The 25,903-nt window shown below is 40.2% G+C and overlaps 2 protein-coding genes across 2 annotated transcripts; one reads left to right on the top strand and one right to left on the bottom strand.

Moving 5' to 3' along the window:
- Positions 1-5,883: 5,883 nt before the first annotated feature.
- LOC306714795 (uncharacterized protein) lies at positions 5,884-7,714 on the bottom strand. The gene has a single exon (XM_079184928.1). The coding sequence runs from the start codon at positions 7,634-7,636 to the stop codon at positions 6,608-6,610; it is 1,029 nt and encodes a 342-aa protein (XP_079041054.1). The 5' UTR covers positions 7,637-7,714; the 3' UTR covers positions 5,884-6,607.
- A 10,775-nt stretch (positions 7,715-18,489) lies between these two features.
- On the top strand, positions 18,490-25,447 carry LOC306714508 (uncharacterized protein; the record flags this gene model as incomplete). The annotated part of the gene is made up of 3 exons (XM_079184551.1): positions 18,490-18,691; positions 18,971-19,051; positions 23,149-25,447. 3 exons carry the CDS (start codon positions 18,490-18,492, stop codon positions 24,786-24,788), a joined length of 1,923 nt encoding a protein of 640 aa, XP_079040677.1. The 3' UTR covers positions 24,789-25,447.
- Between the last annotated feature and the right edge of the window lie 456 nt (positions 25,448-25,903).

Here is a 25,903-nt window from a genome sequence, read left to right as displayed (position 1 = left end):
AATGAAATGATCATTCATAATGTTTGCTATTTATTAGTTATGCTATAACTTATTCACCACATTACATTTCATATACTTTATTAAGTATTTGTGAACATGTACCAAATGACTGTTAAAGACATCAGTGAAACATCTTTAAACATGATATATTTGTAACATTGTTAATGGTTAATAACTGGTGCGTAAAGCTTCTAAACATATTATTGAGATCTTTAAAACTTTGGAAAGCATCTATGAACATTATTCTGATCGGTAATAGTTTGTCAATTGTTTTATCCCCTTACAATGGGGGATACAATAATAAGCTAACACACTTAATAAAAAATACAAACGAATAAACAAACCCAAGGACGTTGTCCTCCATGATGTGACTCTAAAGAAAGTTAAAGCTGCATTCATACCTTTGTAGTTCACATGTTACAGATCAACATGATGAGTCAACAGAAGTCTTTGAGTTTGACTCACCTGATGAATGTAAGTCCACCAACTCCTGAGGCAAATATCTCTCTTTAGCTGCTAAATATTTATATATATATGTTCACCAGCTAGTCTTTAACTGTTTGTCTGCTGTTTGCTGATGAGCAGGTAGTGTGCTGTAGCTTTTCACAGCTTCTTTTCTGAAATGTGTTGCACTGACTTAGCGCCCAAAAAACTCACAGCTTAATATTTTCCCGGCTGAATTCTGTTCGCTGTGATTCAAACATTTGTGACAGCAGTGCTGGCACATCCACAGGGACGCTCTCCTCTGACACACACAACACTGAGGGAAGCAAAAAGGGGAAAAGGTCAGAGTGCAAACAGGGTGTTTTCTGTTTCTAGCTGCTTAGAATGGAAGAGCTTCATGTGTGCGCCAAGAAGATGTGATCGTCACCAGCTGATGTTTGCTTTCAGGTTTCCCATCAGCGTGGACAGCTGAACAGCTGTGCTGCAGGTGGACCAGTCTGTTTCATGATAACGCACGCTTATTAATTTCCTGCAATAAACACTTCAGCATTCATGCTCCAGCGTCTCCTTTTGTTTCTGCAGTGTCAGATTTCCAATTGTATCAAGTTGAATGTTTTAACCAACATCAGTCCCGCTCACAATTCAAAATGTTAATAAATGCTATTTCCTCTCGCTTGCGTAATGTTTGCTGAAAAACTAAAGTGGAAATTACGGGTCCTTTTATGAAGTTCAAGTTACTTACTTGTGAGGAGGATGTTGAGCTCTGCAGTGTGTTCCAGTAAAGCTGCACAGTAACGACTAATTATAACAATGAAGGGATTCTCTATAGTGTGTTATCTTGTAGATGATTAACTCCTTTATTGTGGTGTAGCTTCAGCACCTGCATGTGTTAGAAACCATTTTAACAATAGTTCATACTGCTTCAACATGCTGAATAATTTTACATTGTAGGGTCAATGAAGATGATGATAATAACAATAATAATAAAATTATAACTTTATTTAAATATTGCACCTTTAAAAACAGAGTTAACAAAGTGCTTTGACAGACAAAGCAGCAAAAGTAAAGTAATAATAATAACAGAAAGCTCAGTGAGACAAATAAACTAAGAAATACATAAATAAATAAAATAAAATAAGTCATATAAATCAACAAATAAAAATAAAACAGAAAAGCGACGACATCACATAAAAGCCAGTCTGTAAAAATGTTTTTTAAGAAGTGATTTAAAAGAGATGATAATACACTAATAATTTGTACTAATGAGTCGTGTCCATCCATTAAGTCAAAAGCCCCCCAAAGAACTGGAGCACTGTGGGGAAAGTACAAGAAGCTGGACCTGGAACACTCAAGTGGTCTCTGCTGCAGTTTGTCTTTCCGTGCGTTTGGTAAACAGGAAGGTCAAAGAGTGAGAAACGTCACAAAGAGAGAGAGCGACAATAACTCTGCCTCTCAGTGTGAAGCTCTTAGTGTCCGTATATACTGTAGGCTAAAGATTCTTCTATCTGTTCACTGTAGTTACTTCATTTGAGTTTAGATTTTCTGTGATCTTGTTTAATCTTCAGATCTCCAGGATGGTTCAAGTCCTGACTTCAGACCTCAGAGATTTGCTTTTTTGTCACACTGTGATTTTCCTTCTTCTGGTACTTTCTTCTGCAGGTAAGATATTCTCACACACAATTTAATTGTTAATTTATCCAGCTATTCATTCATTAATTATCAATACATTTATATATATACACGACAATGTCTTTTCAAAATAAACCTCCCTCTTCACAGGCAAATACTTAGTTAGGTTTAATTAAAGATGATGAAATACTCAGTTAGGTTTAATAAAGATGAAATACTTAGTTAGGTTTAATTAAAGATGAAATACTTAGTTAGGTTTAATAAAGATGAAATACTTAGTTAGGTTTAATAAAGATGAAATACTTAGTTAGGTTTAATTAAAGATGATGAAATACTTAGTTAGGTTTAATTAAAGATGATGAAATACTTAGTTAGGTTTAATTAAAGATGAAATACTTAGTTAGGTTTAATTAAAGATGATGAAATACTTAGTTAGGTTTAATTAAAGATGATGAAATACTTAGTTAGGTTTAATAAAGATGAAATACTAAGTTAGGTTTAATTAAAGATGAAATACTTAGTTAGGTTTAATAAAGATGAAATACTTAGTTAGGTTTAATTAAAGATGATGAAATACTTAGTTAGGTTTAATTAAAGATGAAATACTTAGTTAGGTTTAATAAAGATGAAATACTTAGTTAGGTTTAATTAAAGATGATGAAATACTAAGTTAGGTTTAATAAAGATGAAATACTTAGTTAGGTTTAATTAAAGATGAAATACTTAGTTAGGTTTAATAAAGATGAAATACTTAGTTAGGTTTAATTAAAGATGATGAAATACTTAGTTAGGTTTAATTAAAGATGATGAAATACTTAGTTAGGTTTAATTAAAGATGAAATACTTAGTTAGGTTTAATAAAGATGAAATACTTAGTTGGGTTTAATTAAAGATGAAATACTTAGTTAGGTTTAATTAAAGATGAAATACTTAGTTAGGTTTAATTAAAGATGAAATACTAAGTTAGGTTTAATTAAAGATCATGGTTTAGGTTAAAATAACTACGAGATCGCCGTTACTGAAGTACACAAGTTACGTGATAAATAAATGACATGGGGAAGTTTTTATGACCCTGAGAAGATCTGAGCTTGAATACAAGTACAAGCGAGTGGTGAAAAGGCGTTGGAAAGGCTGCCAAAGCCTTGGCTGAGAAGTTACCTCACACTAACTGTGTCCCACCTGAGTGGTGGAGGTGTTCCAGGGGGCGGGACCAAAAACAGCATCCCTACCTTAAAAAGTGCTCCTCCTCTTCCCCACAACTTTAACAAAGCTCTGGAACTTGGGCGTCATCTGGTGGTGGATTTGGTCAATTGAGTTTGAGGGTTTAAATATTCAAACAATGAATGTGAACATTTAACAGATGGTTCATACTCACGTAATTCAGATGCTGTGAACTTTGTAAATCTAGAACTTCTAAAGGCAAACACTTTACTGCTGACTACTCAGAGTATTGCTTTAATCTTTTGAACCAAATTCAATGTATAAATGTCAAACAATTAATTGATAAATGTAAAGCAATGATACGAGTCACTGATTCTACCTGGATACATGCAATCCTTTTCATTTATACGTGGTTCATCGTTCTTTGTACTCTTGATTGTATTCTTCATTCACTCCCTTAATTTTGTTAATTTGATCGTTTATTCATTCATTTTCTGTTAAGTAGTTTAGTTAAGTTCAATAAATGTCATTTATGAAGATCTTGATCATTTGATTTGTGCGTATATGAAATAATAAGTCACTGTACACCATGACGAGAACTCCGTAGCAACCCTGAGATCGACTAAATTGATGAAAATCAAATTCTGTATTTTTTCATATTTTTCTCAAAATTTTCTCTCAAAATTTTCTCAAAATTTGTCCTGTATTTAATCTTATGTTAAATGATGTTATTGAAACCAATGGTGTCTTATGGCAAAAGCTGAGTACAATCATTCAATTCTAAATGTAGGCGTTTATGATTATTTAGTAATCAGTACATATTTTGATATTATAATTTATTGAATCTGCTACAAGCAATAACACTGCATTTAGTTATGGTCTCTTGGGTGAAAAAGCTTTTTTTTGTTAGACCCATGCTTCTAACCCTCCCACCCATCAGATATGGGTTTTTGTAGTCTTCATACTTCCTGGCTGATGATTACATATCTTACATACAAATTAATTTTGTGGAATATCTACAAATTAGTGCGCATTATTTTTCTGAAGTACAGTTTATCTGTGGTGAAGGGTTAAGTTGCGTTGATCTCTCTGAGCCGCCAGTGAAAAGACTTTTCACACTGAGGAATCATGTTTCTCCCTTAGGTCAGTCCCAGGTCATCGGTCCATCTGAGGTGACGGTGGGCAATGACATCATGGTGCCATGCCTCCTGGAACCTTCCGAGGACGCTGACTTTGTGTTCCTGGAGCTGTCGAGACCTGACCCGAGAAACATTTCACTGACACTTGACGATGACGGCACATACAGGCGCTGTATTACGAGCAGTTCACTAGTACTTCTGTTTGTAAGTAGAAAACACTGCACACCTAAACGTGTATTGAAGCAACTTTTGTTTATATCACATCAACATAAATACTATGCTGTTTTGTGTTTTATCATTTCAGATGATATCCCGCGTGGTGCTCCTGTTCATGTGATTGTTCTCATATTTATTGACTAGATTGTTGCTCTTGTTTTTTAAGTAAACCTTTGGTATTGGAGATTATCATCCGTAGAGATGTCTGTCGTCTCTCTAATATAATGACACTAGTTGACACTCGGTTTTTGGTTCCTAAAGCGCCCAAAAAATATATTTTAAAAACTCAACGTTAACATCTCACGTTACAGTCATTTTTATCCAAAGCGACTTACAATTCAGATTCTATCACATTTCTACTCCGTAGGAACAGCTACAGGAGCAATTTTGGGGTTAAGTGTCTTGCTCAAGGACACTTCGACATGCGGCTAGCATAGCCGGGGATCGAACCACCGATCCTCTGACTGAAGGACGGCCCTGCTCTCCACTTAGCCACAGTCACCTCTCTCTTGAAGTTGATCCACAGACCTCGTTGTGAGCAGTTTTATGTCGGAACTATTTTCTATCTACCGAACTAAAATTATAAATAATAAATAAACAGCTCAGTCAGTGCTACTCGGCAACTGAAACCAACGCACGTTAACGTCAGCCACACTCTTTACCTACAACTCACTAAATGGTTGTGTTGCCTAAACATTTTGTGAAGACCGACGTTTCTTTTCTTTTATTTATTTGAAGTTATTTATCTTATTTTACTTGATTTTTATTCCCTCATCCTTCTGTTTTAATGTTGTTCTGGAGAATTTTTGCCTCATATAAAACATTATGAAATTGTCTGTTGTGTGTTTAAATATATAAATACAATTTGCTTTGCTTCTCCTGCTCACTTATAAACCAGAACAATAACTCTAGTGGTGTTTAAAGGATTTCACCGTGTACTCGATGACAGCTTTAAATGTGAAAAACAGCCAGGAGACACTTCAGAAAGACACTAATGAAAGATGAATTCATGTGATTACACAAACATCTTCTAGGATACATTGAAGTTTGCAAACTGCGCAGTTTATATACTGTCCCCACCCAAAAGGAGACAACTGGTTGAGTCTATTGAGGTGAGAAGTTATATAAAGTTCCTGAACAGTTTCAGTCGCTGTTTGGCTGTGAGCATCGTGGTCACGGCTGCAGTTTGACTTCCAGTGAACAAAGCAAGTAGATGAGATAATAAACACCGTTACACTCATAACTGTCCCTGTGAAACAAAAGCAGCCAGGAACCAAAATGAGTCTGAGGGAAGGGGACTTCAAAAAGTAACTTTAATGTCAAACAAATACATATTTTAGCAGTTAACCAAATAGTAATAAAGTTATAACTTCAGTTGTATGATATTGCTAACAAATAAACAGTAGAGAATGGGTGTAGCAGAAATCTAAGTGTTACTGAGGCTCGGTCTCAAACAAGACAAAACAGGCATCCAGCAGAAAAAGTCAAAGAAAGAGTCAAAAACAAAAGCCAAACAATGCTACACGCTCTGCACCAAAGACACAAAAACTGGTTTAAAGAATCACAGGAACTACATTTCATCAATTTTCTAGGAAATACAAAAAGTTATGCATCTGTCAAATAAAGTGTGACAAAAGTTTCAGTAACACACCAAGAAAGAAAAAACAAACACATTGATGTAGTTTCCTTTCATACAGAAGGTCTCCTATTACGCTTTATAAACACAATCAGTTTGAATATGTATTGATTAGACATTGCACTAAATGTTACATATTAAATACTAATATTTCCCCTGATGAACAGTCTTTGGTTCCTTTTTATTTCCACCATCACAGACCTACTGTTTGTTGTCATTGCTTTGAATGTTAATTAACTAATTAATTATATGTTTGGAAAAAAACTTCCCTTTCTTTTCATTTACGAAGAAAGTAGAACATATAATACAATGAAAACTGCAGCGGTTCCTACCAACACATTTAGGTAATTAATCTTTCACAAAAAAGTGAAAAGATAAATTTTTATCCTGTGTGAAATCTCATGTGTGTCTTCAGACTTCCCTGCACCGTAAATCTTGTCCCACAAACATCACATACAAATGGTTTCTCTCCTGTGTGAACTCTCATGTGTGTCTTCAGACTTCCCTGCACCGTAAATCTTTTCCCACAAACATCACATCCAAATGGTTTCTCTCCTGTGTGAACTCTCATGTGTGTCTTCAGACTTCCCTGCTCTGTAAATCTTTTCCCACAAACATCACATCCAAATGGTTGCTCTCCTGTGTGAACTCTCATGTGTTTCTTCAGATTTCCCTTCTGTGTAAATCTGTTCCCACATACATCACATCCAAATGGTTTGTCTCCTGTGTGAACTCTCATGTGTGTCTTCAGAATTCCCTGCTGTGTAAATCTTTTGCCACAAACATCACATCCAAATGGTTTGTCTCCTGTGTGATCTCTCATGTGTGTCTTCAGATGTCCCTGCACTGTAAATCTTTTCCCACAAACATCACATCCAAATGGTTTCTCTCCTGTGTGAACTCTCCTGTGACTCTTCAGATTTGCCTGCACTGTAAATCTTTTCCCACAAACATCACATCCAAATGGTTTCTCTCCTGTGTGAACTCTCATGTGTGTCTTCAGACTTCCCTGCTCTGTAAATCTTTTCCCACAAACATCACATCCAAATGGTTTCTCTCCCGTGTGAACTCTCATGTGTGTCTTCAGATAACCCTGCACTGTAAATCTTTTCCCACAAACATCACATCCAAATGGTTTCTCTCCTGTGTGAACTCTCATGTGATTCTTCAGACTTCCCTGCACTGTAAATCTTTTCCCACAAACATCACATCCAAATGGTTTCTCTCCTGTGTGAACTCTTATGTGTTCCTTCAGATTTCCCTTCTGTGTAAATCTTTTCCCACAAAAATCACATCCAAATGGTTTCCGTCCTGTTTGGACTCTTTTCTGTGAATCTACCTTTTTCTTCCTTCTCAAACATTTCTTAGGAACCAAACAGCTCGATGGCATTTTTCCATAATTACACATCATGTGTCTCTTAAGAAAGCCCTTGTAGTGAAATCTATTACTACACTTGAAGAAGCTGAAGGATTTCTTAACAGTGTTACAGACTACATCCGTTACAAATGTTTCCTTAACTTTCAGAGCATGTGGATCAGAATCTGGTGCCCTGGTCTCCTTCCAATCACTGTCACTGTCCTCAGTTTCTGATCCAGAATCTAATAAAGGCTTTTGCCAATCATCATAACTGACTTCCATCTCAGAGGAGTCAGAAACCATTTCATCATTAGCATTCAGTTGTGCATGACGATCTGGATCTAGGTTCCCGGCTGGTCCTGATCCTCCACAGTCCTCTCCATCAGTAGCTGAGCTGCTGGCTGGAGGCTCTGCCTCTCTGTTATCCTCCTTTTGGCTTTGATGAAGCTGTGAAGACTGAGGTATCTCATCATCATCTTCAATCTTCACAGGAACAGTAGTGAATAGGAACCTGGTGACATCTGCCTCCTCCAGCTCTTTGAGGTGCTCTGCCTCCAGACTGGTCCAGAGTTCACCTGGCTCCTCTTTTATGCAGAGGGGCTCTTGGTCCTCCTGCTCCTCTTTTATGTGGAGGGGCTCTTGGTCCTCCTGCTCCTCTTTTATGCGGAGGGGCTCTTGGTCCTCCTGCTCCTCTTTTATGCGGAGGGGCTCTTGGTCCTCCTGCTCCTCTTTTATGTGGAGGGGCTCTTGGTCCTCCTGCTCCTCTTTTATGTGGAGGGGCTCTTGGTCCTCCTGGTCCAGGCTGGGGCTCCACTCAGGGGGAATATCTTCTTTCATCACCAACAGCAGCTGAACATCTGCAGGGAGAACATTATGGACAACTGTGAGGTCACACGGATGTCTCTGGTATCATTACATTATGTTACTGAGATCTAGTGTCACATCATACTGATGGATACCTCAACAATACCGATACTAAATAAGTGTCGCAATACCTTGCTCTTCAAAACAACTGTCCGACACAATGCCCGCACTAAACACTGTCAATCTCACACTATTTTATTCTCACTGTAAAGAATCAAATCCAGCCTTAATCTCATTTTGTGCTTGGAACTCCTCTTGAATCCCTCTAGGCTGCACTACAGCGTCTAACTGGAGATGTTGGTCAATGTTAAGTGAAATCTGTGCTCAAAACAATGTGCAGAAAAGCATAAAAACAGATGGGACACATCCCAGTCCCTGAAGGGCCGTTCAAACACTTAGTCATAAACTATGTAGACATGATACAATCAGCATATGGAAAGTGCTACATGCTAGTGGTAATTGATCAATGTAATCCCTTGGTGGAAGCAACTCCATCAAAAAACCAAGGAGCTGAAACTGTTGTCAAGTTTCTGACAAAGGAAGTCGTCCCACAATTTAGCGTACCATCAGAAATAAGCTCAGATGATGGTTCAGCATTTGTGCAGAAAGTAGCCACGAGGATTTTACAACAGTTGAGAATCAAACAGAGGTTGGGGGCCGTGTACCACCCACAAAGTCAAGGTTTAGTGGAACAGAATAACGCAAAGTTGAATAAGATCTGTGCAAGCACGAAGCTAAACTGGGTGGATGCTTTGCCACTTGGGCTAATGAGTTATTGCATGCAAACTCACAGTAGCACGCACCTAACACCGCATGAAATGCTAACAGGTAGACCTATGGCCGCAACAAAGAGGCCCCACTTGAGCAGAACATCACACAGCCTGTGATTGGCCGATTTGAGCATGTGACACAGATCTGAATCCGGAAGAGTCGAGCGGTCTAATGGTACGTTCTTTGAGTTTATTGACAGAATTTTAAGCCTATAAAAATATCAAAAACCGTTGGGGGCGAGCCAATTTCAGTTTTGGTCAAACCCATTGGCCAAAACTGAAATTATTACTCATTCGTCATAGAAGCTGTCGAGATTCCGTTTTTTTCACAGAACGAGGAGAGACTGCTGCGAAATGGCTGCAAGGATTACATTTTTTTTTTTAAGCCAATTTTCATCCAGGAAAACATCTAAAAAGGTACAGAGCGTTTCAATTTTCATGATGATGGTGCTGAGTGTTGATCTGCGGAAGAATAATTGTAACTTTGTAACGGTTTGAAGTAGAAGAATTCGGAAGCTATGGTTCGATTCAGATTGTTGTCCTAGTGCTCGTGGATATGCGTAGTGTGTGTGTGAAAGTGCCGTAGATCGCACGTAATGGTGATAACGGTGAACATTGCTCGTCTTCTCCTGGCGAAAAATAGGTGAAATTGTGGTAGTACTTGTAGTACCTTGAAGTACTTTGTGTATATATATGTTTTTGAGTGACTAAAATAGGTTACATGGTCCATTTTATCAGAATTTCTTCGTCATGTAGGTTTTTTAAATATTTTTAATTTCATTCGTTCTCAGAAGTGATTTGTACTACATGTGTGTACTCTGATCCTCCTTTAAGGGGGATCTTGGGTGCGAGAGGTTTTAACCTGCTCCGTTCAGGTGAACACACCACTGCTTTATATCTGTTCACTGACACTCTGCATTGATATTCATTGTTACTTGAAAAGGAACAGCAGCAGTACAACTTTATTACACACTATGATGATTACACTGTAAGAAAATAAAAATACTCAATTGATCCGCGGTTCACGAGTGATCCGAACCGTGAGGGGTGATCCGTTACACCACTAGTCCCTACAGAGTGGTGTGAGCAATGCTACCAGCGGTCCAGGTCGAAAGAAGTACAACGTGGTATCACTTGAGCCATTGCACGAAAGTCCAAGACAAAACCAAGGGCGGTGCGAAGTGAGAAGAACATGACAAACAAGGTAAGCCTGGAACATGTGTTGAAACATATGGGCGTTCTGATATGGATGCTGTGAGGAAGCGTGGGGCAGGAGAGACTGTGACACCACAGAGCATGCAGGTCAGAGCCCAGACGGTGACTCAGACATCCTCAAGGAGAGCCAGAAACCATGAATCAGACGAGTACGATGCAACCACACATATTCCAACCCATGCTAGACCAGGACCTATGCAGGCATTGACAATTAAGTTCAAACCGGACGATCCAGGGTTCAGACAGTTGCGCGCTAATACACATAGAAAGAGACGACGAAGGAGAGAAACAGTATAAAGTAGAAGTGTCAAACCTGTGCAGGCATAGTCAAGGCAAGCAAGCGTTAAAGTGGGGATTGGACCAGTGTTTAATTACCATAACGGCAGGAGATCAGCTTGATGTTGAGGTCAGAACGAGCCGACTGTGGAACCCAAATCATGTCTATTATGTACATGTGGAAATAAAAAACATTGACACTTCACAAGGAGTCCGGATGACTTATGAACTAGTACGAGTGGATAATGGTGATCCTTAATACTTAAAATATATATATATATATATATATATATCGAACAAATTTCCCCTTTTGGGATTAATAAAGTGTCTTATCTGTCTCAATTCATTTTTCAGATGAAGGCTTCCCCTTTGTTTTTGTTTCTCGTCGGACATCATTTTTAACCGCACCGCTCCACAACTCGGAACTACATCTTACCAGTGTGTGTGTGTGTGTGTGTGTGTGTGTGTGTGTGACACACATTTAAAAGATGTTTTACTGGATGAAGAGGAGCAGCGACTCCGAGACGCTCGACGTGTCTAAAGCCGAGAAACTCACCACGGCGGCGCAGGAGATCTTGGCGGTGGTGGAGAGGACCGTGGCCGGCTACGAGGAGGAGGCGTCGGGCTTCAGGCGGCGAGATCGACCGGCAGAAGAAGCAGCTGGAGGTCCTCCTGCAGCCTCGTTCCGTTCAAAAGACGGATACTTTAACACGAGCGCCTTTCTCAATGTGCGTACTTCTCTGTGGGCTACTTGTGTTCTCGTGGAATGTGAAACGTCATCAGTCTCAGCCACTGAACTGTTCCAATATAAAAGTCCGCCTCGAGCTAAGCACGGTCCAAATGCCCGGATGTGGCTCGATCCAACCATTTTACCGGGGATGCGTCTTGTCTGTAGCCGTAGCTGTGTCTCAGTTCAGGGGCTGCATCCTTCGGAGGCTGCGTTCGTAGACCGGTTGCGTCACAGCGGCTGGGACTAGGCTGTCCCGTTTAGCATGTTTTGTTGAAGACTCCTTCGAATGCAGCCGACGAATGCGGCCTTCAGACCCCGAGATCTGAAGGACACAGCTGATGGATCATCCGCGGCCCAGCTTATCCCAAGATGCATTGCGTGCCGGTGAAGATTTGAGTTGAACAAACATGGCGGCGAGAGCTGGAGAAGCGGCAGCGTTCACTTTTAAATGTAAGTGTTGGGTTTCAACTCACTCGAATGTCACCGATACTAATGTTAAAGCTAAATAAGAGATCTTATGACGTCACGTGTGTGTTAAAGTGATCCGTTAAGTTACGTCACGTTAGTAGCTGACAAGCTAACTGACGTTAGCCGCTGCGCTATTACCGGCAGGGCGGCTGCCTGCATCCGACCGTAGGTCAGCCTTAAAGTAACTTTTAATAACTTCACTTTCAAACCTCAGAGGTTGAATAATATCTTACTGAGGTTATGATGATTTTACAGATGATTCATATTTAATATCATGAACATAAACGGACCAACGTGAGCTCAGGTAGACAGGTAGTGAACCTGAAATATCACTTTAAGTCCGGTAACGTTAAGATTAATTACACGAATACACTGAATTTGAGTATTTAGTTAATTCTGTTCTTGTTGTGTTACAGAGAGCAGGAGCTGAGAGAACGATGGACAAACATTCAGCAACCGTAGCTTTGAATGAAGACATTAGTCCATTTGTAATATCTGCATTTGACCATCCTGTACTTCAGGTTACAGTTACATTAGCTCATCATTATAAAGCTTCACTAATAACACAACCAGTAGATCCTCCTCATGTGTTCATGCTGCTGTCACAGAGAGGACAGTTGTGACGTCACCTTTTTCTTTTATTTATTTAAATTGAAATGAGACACCCATGTAAAGGATTTCTGTGTGAATGTGTGTATATTCTGCTCTGTAAATTATAAAGTGTGTTACTGCAAGTTAATAAACATGTTTGCTGACATTTGTTTTGCTGCTGTTAATGTTAACGGTCTTGATTGATTTCCTCTGCCTTAGGATTGAGATATATATATATATATATATATATATATATATATATATATATATATATATATACATATATATATATATATATTTAATTACAAGAACTATAACTGATTTAATTAACGGAGTCATTTAGAAAAACAATATTATGAAAAAGATCTATGAATTAATTATTGAATATATGATAAAAAACTAATTTCCTGGTCTGAGTTGACCCGTCAAGTCGTGCTGAGGCATTGTGACCCCAAACTATTCTGTTCTGCGTTCTAACATGACTTCAACCGATCCTTTACTGTGGTCCATCGAGACCCTACTCTATCCATTGCTTTGGTTAACTTGACCTCTCTTAACTCAGGTTTAACGTCAACTCATGAAATACCACCTTAACAAGTTCTACCCTTCAACTGTCTCTCATGAATCATTTTCCATTTTGCTTAGGAATTCTCTGCGGCAGTAGGTACGGTATTTATTTAATTTATTTATATAAAATAAATCTCTTTTGGGGGATTAGGCTTTATCTGACCTCAGCATCACTACCCCTCGGTTATCTTACCTCAGGATGGAGTCCAATCATCAAAGACTTTGCACTATTCATATTTTATGCATGTATAATACATTATTGTTAAATTCTAATAAACTCCTGATTGAAATAACCATAACTTGTCTGAAATTTCCTGAATGATTGTTTTAGTGTTGGTTTCATCAGATCATAAAAACAAACTACCATCACGTGTTCGATCTCTCTTTATTTATTTCAGGAAAAAGATGTTGAACTGTACGCTGACCTGTAGACAAAATTAAAAGGACACTTTCCCAATGATAACTATCATTTAGGGAGTTATTATTATTAGTTACATTTCATCAGATTTCTCGTAAATACAAACAGCTATGGGTCAGTAAAAATAACTTTAATCTCACACAAATACATTTTTTAGCAGTTAAACAAATAATAATAAAGTTATAACTTCAGTTGTATGATATTGCTAAAAAATAAACAGTAGAGAATGGGTGTAGCAAAAATCTAAGTTTTACTGAGGCTTGGTCTCAAACAAGACAAAACAGGCATCCAGCAGAAAACCTTAGTAAAGAGTCAAAAACAAAAGCCAAACAATGCTACACGCTCTGCACCAAAGACACAAAAACTGGTTTAAAGAATCACAGGAATTACATTTCATCAGATTTCTAGGAAATACAAACATGTATGGGTCTGTCAAAAAAGTGTTACAAAAGTTTCAGTGACACACCAAGAAAGAAAAACAAACACATTGATGTAGTTTCCTTTCATACAGAAGGTCTCCTATTACGCTTTATAAACACAATCAGTTTGAATATGTATTGATTAGACATTGCACTAAATGTTACATATTAAATACTAATATTTCCCCTGATGAACAGTCTTTGGTTCCTTTTTGTTTCCACCATCACAGACCTACTGTTTGTTGTCATTGCTTTGAATAATAATTAATTAATTACTTATATGTTTGGAAAAAAACTTCCCTTCTTTTCATTTACAAAGAAAGACGAACATAGACAATGAAAACTGCAGCGGTTCCTACCAACACATTTAGGTAATTAATCTTTCACAACAAAGTAAAAAGATACATTTTTATCCTGTGTGAACTCTCTTGTGTCTCTTCAGACTTCCATGCCGTGTAAAACTTTTGCCACAATCATCACATCCAAATGGTTTCTCTCCTTTGTGAACATTCATGTGTGTCTTCAGACTTCCCTGCTGTGTAAATCTTTTCCCACAAACATCACATCCAAATAGTTTGTCTCCTGTGTGAACTCTCATGTGTGTCTTCAGACTTCCCTGCCCTGTAAATCTGTTCCCACAAACATCACATCCAAATGGTTTCTCTCCTTTGTGAACATTCATGTGTTCCTTCAGACTTCCCTGCCGTATAAATCTTTTCCCACAAACATCACATCCAAATGGTTTCTCTCCTGTGTGAACTCTCATGTGTGTTTTCAGATTTCCCTGCCGTGTAAAACTTTTGCCGCAATCATCACATCCAAATGGTTTCTCTCCTTTGTGAACTCTCATGTGTTTCTTCAGACTTCCTTGCCGTGTAAAACTTTTGCCACAATCATCACATCCAAATGGTTTCTCTCCTTTGTGAACATTCATGTGTTTCTTCAGACTTCCCTGCTGCGTAAATCTTTTCCCACAATCATCACAGCCAAATGGTTTCTCTCCTGTGTGAACTCTCATGTGTGTTTTCAGACTTCCCTGCTGCATAAATCTTTTCCCACAATCATCACATCCAAATGGTTTGTCTCCTGTGTGAACTCTCATGTGTGTCTTCAGACTTCCCTGCCCTGTAAATCTTTTCCCGCAAACATCACATCCAAATGGTTTGTCTCCTGTGTGAACTCTCATGTGTGTCTTCAGACTTCCCTGCCCTGTAAATCTTTTCCCACAAACATCACATCCAAATGGTTTCTCTCCTTTGTGAAAATTCATGTGTTCCTTCAGAATTCTCTGTCTTATAAATCTTTTCCCGCAAACATCACATCCAAATGGTTTCTCTCCTGTGTGAACTTTCATGTGTGTCTTCAGACTTCCCTGCACTGTAAATCTTTTCCCACAAACATCACATACAAATGGTTTCTCTCCTGTGTGAACACTCATGTGTGTCTTCAGATTTCCCTGCACTGTAAATCTTTTCCCACAAACATCACATCCAAATGGTTTCTCTCCTGTGTGAACTCTCATGTGTGTCTTCAGATTTACCTGGTTTGTAAATCTTTTCCCACAAACATCACATACAAATGGTTTCTCTCCTGTGTGAACATTCATGTGCGTCTTCAGATTTACCTGGATTGTAAATCTTTTCCCACAAACATCACATCCAAATGGTTTCTCTCCTGTGTGAACTTTCATGTGTGTCTTCAGACTTCCCTTCTGTGTAAATCTTTTCCCACAAACATCACATCCAAATGGTTTCTCTCCTGTGTGAACTCTCATGTGTGTCTTCAGATTTACCTGGATTGTAAATCTTTTCCCACAAACATCACATCCAAATCGTTTCCCTCCTGTTTGGACTCTTTTCTGTGAATCTACCTTTTTCTTCACTCTCAAACATTTCTTAGGAACCAAACAGCTCGATGGCATTTTTCCATAATTACACATCATGTGTCTCTTAAGAAAGCCCTTGTCGTGAAATCTATTACTACACTTGAAGAAGCTGAAGGATTTCTTAACAGTGTTACAGACTACATCCTTTACAAATGTTTCCTTAACTTTCAGAGCATGTGGATCAGAATCTGGTGCCCTGGTCTCCTTCCAATCACTGTCACTGTCCTCAGTTTCAGATCCAGAATCTAATAAAGGCTTTTGCCAATCATCATAACTGACTTCCATCTCAGAGGAGTCAGAAACCATTTCATCATTAGCATTCGGTTGTGCATGACGATCTGGATCTAGGTTCCCGGCTGGTCCTGATCCTCCACAGTCCTCTCCATCAGTAGCTGAGCTGCTGGCTGGAGGCTCTGCCTCTCTGTTATCCTCCTTTTGGCTTTGATGAAGCTGTGAAGACTGAGGTATCTCATCATCATCTTCAATCTTCACAGGAACAGTATTGAATAGGAACCTGGTGACATCTGCCTCCTCCAGCTCTTTGAGGTGCTCTGCCTCCAGACTGGTCCAGAGTTCATCTGGCTCCTCTTTTATGCAGAGGGGCTCTCGGTCCTCCTGCTCCTCTTTTATGCGGAGGGGCTCTTGGTCCTCCTGCTCCTCTTTTATGTGGAGGGGCTCTTGGTCCTCCTGCTCCTCTTTTATGTGGAGGGGCTCTTGTTCCTCCTGCTCCTCTTTTATGTGGAGGGGCTCTTGGTCCTCCTGCTCCTCTTTTATGTGGAGGGGCTCTTGGTCCTCCTGCTCCTCTTTTATGTGGAGGGGCTCTTGGTCCTCCTGCTCCTCTTTTATGTGGAGGAGCTCTTGGTCCTCCTGCTCCTCTTTTATGTGGAGGGGCTCTTGGTCCTCCTGCTCCTCTTTTATGTGGAGGGGCTCTTGGTCCTCCTGCTCCTCTTTTATGTGGAGGGGCTCTTGGTCCTCCTGCTCCTCTTTTATGTGGAGGGGCTCTTGGTCCTCCTGGTCCAGGCTGGGACTCCCCTCAGGGGGAATATCTTCTTTCATCACCAACAGCGGCTGAACATCTGCAGGGAGAACATCATAGAAAACTGTGAGGTCACACGGATGTCTCTGGTATCATTACATTATGTTACTGAGATCTAGTGTCACATCATACCGATACTAAAGAAACGTCGCAATACCCTACCGTTAAAAAAACGGTTCAATACCCCATTTCATTAGTACCGTTACTTTAAGAATGGCAGTTCTTTATTAACAGCCATATTTTGGAGTTGAGTCGATGTACGATAGCAGATATCTGCTTCCACTTGCTACAGATGTAGTTGGAGTGTTTTTCTCTCATATATAAATACAAGCGTCCTTATCTACTGTCAACGGCTCAACGACAAATACGACAAACAGTGAAATATGTTATCTAAAGTGCTGCAGGGTTGTAATTTGTGTCTATACTTGTGAAGGTAATACAGTAATATCAGAGAGGCTCCGTCGACCTCAAGAACCAGAGAATCAGAGAGCTTTACAAAATGGCAAACATATGGTGGACTAGTGATTACTGAATGTCTTGGGACACAGTCTACTGTACAGGCCTATTGTACTGATTATTGGACTCATTTCCACAGTAACACTAGCTGTGTCTCAGTTCAGGGGCTGCATCCTTCGGAGGCTGCATTCGTAGACCGGTTGCGTCACAGTGCAGCGACTAGGCTGTCCCATTTCGCATGTTTGTTGAAGACTCCTTCAAATGCAGCCGACGAATGCGGCCTTCAGAAATATCACTTTAAGTCCGGTAACGTTAAGATTAATTACACGAATACACTGAATTTGAGTATTTAGTTAATTCTGTTCTTGTTGTGTTACAGAGAGCAGGAGCTGAGAGAACGATGGACAAACATTCAGCAACCGTAGCTTTGAATTAAGACATTAGTCCGTTTGTAATATCTGCATTTGACCATCCTGTACTTCAGGTTACAGTTACATTAGCTCATCATTATAAAGCTTCACTAATAACACAACCAGTAGATCCTCCTCATGTGTTCATGTTGCTGTCACAGAGAGGACAGTTGTGATGTCACCTTTTTATTTTATTTATGTAAATTGAAAATAAGACGTCATGTAAATGATTTCTGTGTGAATTTGTGTATATTCTGCTGTGTAAAGATTCTCAATCTTCGAGGTTTGGATACTTGTGTTAACATTATTGATAACTTTTTAACTTTTCAGCATTTTGTCAATGTGATTCAGACAGTTTTTGAGAAAATGTGCCTGCAGGGGGGGGTGACCTATATAAAGTGTGTTACTGCAAGTTAATGAACACGTTTGCTGCTGTTGTTAATGTTAAAATTATATATATATATATATATATATATATATATATATATATATATATATATATATATATATATGTGTGTGTGTATCTGTGAATGAAATAAAATAAAGCTATTGATAAATACATTGTTTTAATTACAATAACTATAACTGATTGAAAACTACCGGTGCTGGAGTCGAGTCTGGAAGCTAAACTGACGGCACCGCGGGTTCGGAGGCTTCGTGCGTTTCGACATCATCATTTGTAATTGTTTCTCGTCGGACATCATTTAGAAACGCACCGCTCCACAACTCGGAACTACATCTTACCAGTGTGTGTATGTGTGTGTGTGTGTGTGTGACACACATTTAAAAGATGTTTTACTGGATGAAGAGGAACAGCGACTCCGAGACGCTCGACGTGTCTAAAGCCGAGAAACTCACCACGGCCGCGCAGGAGATCTTGGCGGTGGTGGAGAGGACCGTGGCCGGCTACGAGGAGGAGGCGTCGGGCTTCAGGCGGGAGATCGACCGGCAGGAGAAGCAGCTGGAGGTCCTCCTGCAGCCTCGTGTCTCTCTGGAGAGGAGAGGTCTGTGGCGGAACTCCGCTCATCATTTACCTTTGTTTGCTTCCTGACGAAGCTGCAGACTTCAGAGGACATCAAATAAAACGCGAACACACTTTGTGCTGATGTGGTTCACAACTCGGAACACATCAAGTTTAACTAAGTTGAACACATTAAGCCCGTTTTCCACTAATCAATGTGTTAATACGGTGAAATACCTTCGTGTGTTTCCGTTGGTGTTCGGCTACGTTCGTGTTTAAATGTGTGTCTCACTCTCTTTATCTTTCGGTTGAAAACACGAAGCCCTGGTTCCGGATGAGGAAGGTCACGAGGTGGTTGTTCTGAGTGAGGAAGAGGCGGAAGGGGAGGAGTCACGGCAGTCACGTGAGTTACTTTATAAAAGTATTAGTGAAACTATGAAAATATAAATAATATATAATGTTCCTTCACCAGTGATGCAGGAAGTATTCAGGTCCTTTACTGCAGTAAATGTACAAATACCACATTATAAAGTAAAAGCACGAGTACCACACGGTACAAATCCTGTGATACAGTAAAAGTACTAAAACTACACATTAAAAGTACTCTGTCACAGTATAAGTACTTGGACCGTCACTTAAAATGTACAGTATAAGTGTTTTGAAACGAGAAACGTGAAAGGAGTTGAAGTGTCTGTGATGAACTGAACTGGGAGTTGTGGTCTGAAGTGGTCTAGCTAGTCTGGGTCCAGCTGTGGAGGACAGGCTTTTCAGGAAGTATTCAGGTCCTTTACTGCAGTAAATGTACAAATACCCAGTGGCGGGCCGTGCATTTCATACCTGGGCCTTCACTGCTGAAATACCACCTTATAACCACATGATGGCGCCATAGCGAGGGTTATTATTCGTTTCTTGGGTTGTAACTACATAACGTTACGTATTCGTATTAAACCGTTCGGTACGAGGCTTACAAACCGAACAAAACGTTTGAATAATACTAGTGCATTTGGAAAATGCGGAAGCTTAAAATGTAGGAAATATAATGTTTTCTGCGCTCACTAGGAGACAGCGGTCTGTGTGACCTCTGAACCGGAACAAAAGCAGCTGAGGCCCCGCAAGTGTTCCGGGAGGCTAGGCTAACTAGCTTAAAACCTCTTCCACTCCCCCCCTATTTTGGAGCAACAACGCCTAAAATGACATCCCCAAATTAAAATGGCTGTAACTTCGGAACCACTCTGACTATATGCATCAATGAGATCTTTCCAGAAAGAAAACCCCCTAAAGGTCCTTGTGAAAGTGTCTGTAGACCTGTAGGTCATACAGAAACAGAGCAGTGGAACTTTGAAGTCAGTAAAGATTTTTGTCCGCCTAAAATAAAAAAGTATTTTCAGTATAAATAACTGCCTTTGGCTGAATCTGTACCGGTAAAGGACAGCATAGAGCTGTAACTACACTATCAGTGAACACCTGCCTCAAATTTGAAGAAGATTGGACAAAGTATGACCGTTCTACAGTGTTCCTTCTAGGAAGAGATCCAGGCGGAGCTCTAAAGGACATTTGGGGATCCAAATGGACACATGATAACCAAATGATATTCTGACATAATAAAGGTGATTTTTCCTTTACATTTTACTATTATATTATTTCCCTTTTATTTTTAGCCATTGCAAAAACTAAGTATATATGGTGTAAGACGTGGTATGTAAGTAGCAGAATATATATTGCTATGAGTAGTAGCCACGACCGAGCGCGCGGCCGAGTGTGCGGTTAGCTCCGTTACACGAGACTGTTTAGACCCCCAGGACAGCTCAATGTGCACATGCAATACATCGTTACCGCCCAGCACTAGGTTGGAATATGTGTGGTTGCATCGTACTCATCTGATTCATGGTTTCTGGCTCTCCTTGAGGATGGCTGAGTCACCGTCTGGGCTCTGATCTGCATGCTCTGTGGTGTCACAGGTTTCACCACCGTCAGTCTCTCCTGCCCCACGCTTCCTCACAGCATCCATATCAGAACGCCCATTAGTTTCAACACATGTTCCAGGCTTACCTTGTTTGTAATTTTCTTCTCACTTCGCACCACCCTTGGTTTTGTCTTAGACTTTCGTGCAATGGCTGAGGTGATACCACGTTGTGGACCACTGTTGGCATTGCTCGCACCACTCTTTAGGGACCTTCCCGCCTTGGCTCGTGCCACTTTCCTCGGAAGACTTTAAGAGACACCTGGTACCACTGGTTTCTCAGGCTTCTGGTCGGAGCCTGGCTCTTTTCCCTTCTCTAGCAAGTAGATGGATCTATGTATGGCAGTTAATTGCTCCATATAGTCCTTTTAACTCTATTAGCAGCTGCTCTAGTGGGGGTTCCTTGTAGGGGCCTCTTTGTTGAGGTGCGGGCATAGGTCTACCTGTTAGCATTTCATGCGGTGTTAGGTGCGTGCTCCTGTGAGTTTACATGCAATAACTCATTAGCGCAAGTGGCAAAGCATCCACCCAGTTTAGCTTCATGCTTGCACAGATCTTATTCAACTTTGCGTTCTTCTGTTCCACTAAACCTTGACTTTGTGGGTGGTACACGGCCCCCAACCTCTGTTTAATTCTCAACTGTTGTAAAATCCCTGTGGCTACTTTCTGCACAAATGCTGAACCATCATCTGAGCTTATTTCTGATGGTATGCTAAATCATCGTGGGACGACTTCCTTTGTCAGAAACTTGACTACATCTCCAGTTAGACGCTGTAGGGCAGCCTAGAGGGATTCCAGAGGAGCTCCAAGAGAGCATGCCTCGAGGGTTTTTATGCACATTGTTTTGAGCACAGATTTCACTTCACCAACATTACATTTACATTAGTCATGTAGCTAACGCTTTTATCCAAAGCAACTTACAATTCAGATGGTATCATACCGTACACCATACAGCTACGGCAGCAATTTTTGGGGTCAAGTGTCTTGCTAAAGGACACAACAACATGCAACCGGTTTGAACCGCCAACCCCCTGATTGAAAGACGGCCCTGCTCTCCACTCAGCCACAGTCGCGTCTAACATCTCCAGTTAGACGCTGTAGGGCAGCCTAGAGGGATTCCAGAGGAGCTCCAAGAGAGATTAAGCTGGATTTGAATCGATACTGCCCTGAATTACGATTAAAAAGAGAACTAAGGAATAAAAGTCAGACGTAAAAACTCTGACATTTTGGATCTCTTGTGAACTTGTCATTGTGAGCACAAGAATAAAGGTCCCCGCTGGTTGCATCTCCAAGAATTGCGTCTCTCCTCTTCATTCTGCCACAACACCTCCACCAGGGTTGTCCCTTGTCACCAATCCTTTGTTTGTGATTTTCACGGACAGGATTTAAAGGCACAGCCGGGAGGAGAAGAGTGTTTGGTGTGGGGACCTCAGAATCGCGTCTCAGCTCTTTGCAGATGATGTGGTTCTATTGGCTCCTTCAGAACCTGATCTTCAGCACACACTGGGGTGGTGCAGCCAAGTGTGAAGTTTAGGGACAAGAGTCAGAACCTCCAGGGCCATGGTCCTTTCCTGGAAGACTATGGATTGCACCCTAAACTTTGGGAGTGAGTCACTGCTCCAAGCGAAGGCAGTATGTCGGTATCTCGAGTTCTTGTGTACAGTGAGGATAAAATAGAGTGTGAGATGGACAGGCGGTTTAGTGCGGGCGTTGTGTCGGACAGTTGAGGTGAAGAGGGAGCTGAGCCAGAAGGCAAAACTCTCGATTTAACCAGTCCTTCTACGGTTCGACCCTCACCTTTGGTCATGAGCTTTTGGTAGTGATCAAAAGTATGAGATCATAGATTCAAGCTGCTGCAATGAGCTTCCTTCGTAGGGTAGCTGGGATCAGCCTTAAAGATAGGGTGAGGAGCTTGGAGTAGAGCTGCTGCTCCTTCACGTGGAAAAGGGGCCAGCTGAGGTAGTTTGGAGATCAGGATCTTACTGGACGCCTCCCTTTAGATGTTTTCTGGGCACATCCAACTGGCCTGGGAACGCCTTGAGGTTCCCCTGGAAGAGCTGGAAAGCATTGCTGGGGAGAAGGACGTCTGTAATACCCTTTAATTTACATCTTTGTTCAGCCGACGAAGCCTCTCTGATATTACTGTATTACATTCACAAGTATAGACACAAATTACAACCCTGCAGCACTTTAGAACCATATTTCACTGTTAGTTGTATTTGTCGTCGAGCCGTTGACAGTAGATAAGGACGCTTGTATTTATATATGAGAGAAAAACACTCCAACTACATCTGTAGCGAGTGGAAGCAGATATCTGCTATCGCACAGACTCAACTCCAAAATACGGCTGTTAATAAAGAACTGCCATTCTTAAAGTAACGGTACTAATGAAATGGGGTATTGAACAGTTTTTTAACGGTAGGGTATTGCGACACTTGTTTAGTATCGGTATGATGTGACACTAGATCTCAGTAACATAATAAAATGAAACCAGAGACATCAGTGTGACCTCACAGTTGTCCATAATGTTCTCCCTGCAGATGTTCAGCCACTGTTGGTGATGAAAGAAGATATTCCCCCTGAGGGGAGCCCCAGCCTGGACCAGGAGGACCAAGAGCCCCTCCACATAAAAGAGGAGCAGGAGGACCAAGAGCCCCTCCACATAAAAGAGGAGCAGGAGGACCAAGAGCCCCTCCACATAAAAGAGGAACCAGAGGAACTCTGGACCAGTCTGGAGGCAGAGCACCTTAAAGAGCTGGAGGAGGCAGATGTCACCGGGTTCCTATTCAATACTGTTCCTGTGAAGATTGAAGATGATGATGAGATACCTCAGTCTTCACAGCTTCATCAAAGCCAAAAGGAGGATAACAGAGAGGCAGAGCCTCCAGCCAGCAGCTCAGCTACTGATGGAGAGGACTGTGGAGGATCAGGACCAGCCGGGAACGTAGATCCAGATCGTCATGCACAACCGAATGCTAATTATAAAATAGTTTCTGACTCCTCTGAGATGGAAGTCAGTTATGATGATTGGCAAAAGCCTTTATTAGATTCTGGATCTGAAACTGAGGACAGTGACAGTGATTGGAAGGAGACCAGGGCACCAGATTCTGATCCACATGCTCTGAAAGTTAAGGAAACATTTGTAAAGGATGTAGTCTGTAACACTGTTAAGAAATCCTTCAGCTTCTTCAAGTGTAGTAATAGATTTCACTACAAGGGCTTTCTTAAGAGCCACATGATGTGTAATTATGGAAAAATGCCATCGAGCTGTTTGGTTCCTAAGAAATGTTTGAGAAGGAAGAAAAAGGTAGATTCACAGAAAAGAGTCCAAACAGGACGGAAACCATTTGGATGTAATGTTTGTGGGAAAAGATTTACACAGCAGGGAAATCTGAAGACACACATGAGAGTTCACACAGGAGAGAAACCATTTGGATGTGATGTTTGTGGGAAAAGATGTACACAGCAGGGACATCTGAAGACACACATGAGAGTTCACACAGGAGAGAAACCATTTGAATGTGATGATTGTGGGAAAAGATTTACAGTGCAGGGAAGTCTGAAGAGACACATGAGAGTTCACACAGGAGAGAAACCATTTGGATGTGATGTTTCTGGGAAAAGGTTTACAGTGCAGGGACATCTGAAGACACACATGAGAGTTCACACAGGAGAGAAACCATTTGGATGTGATGTTTGTGGGAAAAGATTCACAGTGCAGGGACATCTGAAGACACACATGACAGTTCACACAGGAGAGAAACCATTTGGATGTGATGTTTGTGGGAAAAGATTTACAGTGCAGGGAAGTCTGAAGAGACACATGAGAGTTCACACAGGAGAGAAACCATTTGGATGTGACGTATGTGGGAAAAGATTTTCAGTGCAGGGAAGTCTGAAGACACACATGAGAGTTCACACAGGAGAGAAACCATTTGGATGTGATGATTGTGGAAAAAGATTTACGGTGCAGGGACATCTGAATAGACACATGAGAGTTCACACAGGAGAGAAACCATTTGGATGTGATGTTTGTGGGAAAAGATTTTCAGAGCAAGGAAGCCTGAAGACACACATAAGAGTTCACACAGGAGAGAAACCTTTTGGATGTGATGTTTGTGGGAAAAGATTTTCAGAGCAAGGAAGCCTGAAGAAACACATGAGAGTTCACACGGGATGAAAATATATCTTTTCACTTTTATGTGAAAGAAGAATTACATAAATTTGTTGTCGTGAACCACTGTAGTATTCATTGTCTTATATTTACGTCTTTATTTGTAAATGAGAAGAAACGGAAAGTTTTTTCCAAACATTAAATATATCTTAATTACATTACAAGCAATGACAACACACAGTAGGTCTGTGAAACCAAAGAGTCTGTTCATCGGAGGAAATATGTTTATTTAATATGCAACATTTAGTTTAATGTCTTAATACATATTCAAATTGATTGCATTTTAAAAGTGTAATAGGGGGAATAGGAGACCTTCTGTTTCTTTTTTCTTTCTTGGTGTGTCACTGCAACTTTTGTAACACTTTTTGACAGACCCATACATGTTTGTATTTCCTAGAAATCTGATGAAATGTAATTCCTGTGATTCTTGATTCTTGAGCTTGTTACGTTGTTTGGCTTTTGTTTTTGACTCTTTACTAAGCGTGTATATTCCGCTGGATGCCTGTTTTGCCTTGTTTGAGACCAAGCCTCAGTAACACTTAGATTTCTGCTACACCCATTCTCTTTTTATTTTTTAACAATATCTTACAACTGAAGTTATAACTTTATTACTATTTAGTTAACTGCTAAAAAATGTATTTGTGTGACATTAAAGTTATTTTGACAGACCCATATCTTTTTGTATTTCTGAGAAATCTGATGAAATGTAACTAATAATAATAATAACTCCCTAAATGATAGTTATCATTGGGAAAGTGTCTTTTTTTACATTTGTCTACAGGTCAGCAAACATCTTTTTCCTGAAATAAATAAAGAGAAAGATCAAACGTGATGGTAGTTTGTTTTTATGATGTAATGAAACCAAACATAAAATACTCATTCAGGAAATTTCAGACAAGTTATGGTTATTTAAATCAGGAGAGTTTATTAGAATTTAACAATAATGTATTATACATGCATAAAATATGAATAGTGCAAAGTCTTTGATGATTGGACTCCATCCTGAGGTAGGATAACCGAGGGGTAGTGATGCTGAGGTCAGAAAAAGCCTAATCCCCCAAAAGAGATTTGCTTTATATAAATAAATAAAATAAATACCGTACCTACTGCCGCAGAGAATT

This window comes from Pholis gunnellus, assembly GCF_910591455.1.
Source record: "Pholis gunnellus genome assembly, chromosome: 23".
Lineage (NCBI taxonomy): Eukaryota > Metazoa > Chordata > Actinopteri > Perciformes > Pholidae > Pholis > Pholis gunnellus.
This window is presented reverse-complemented; position numbering and strand designations above follow the sequence as displayed.

What these genes read in the sequence shown, in the direction of transcription:
- LOC306714795 (XM_079184928.1), bottom strand. Translation starts at nt 7,636, where the DNA reads ATGATGTGTAATTATGGAAAAATGCCATCGAGCTGTTTGGTTCCTAAG.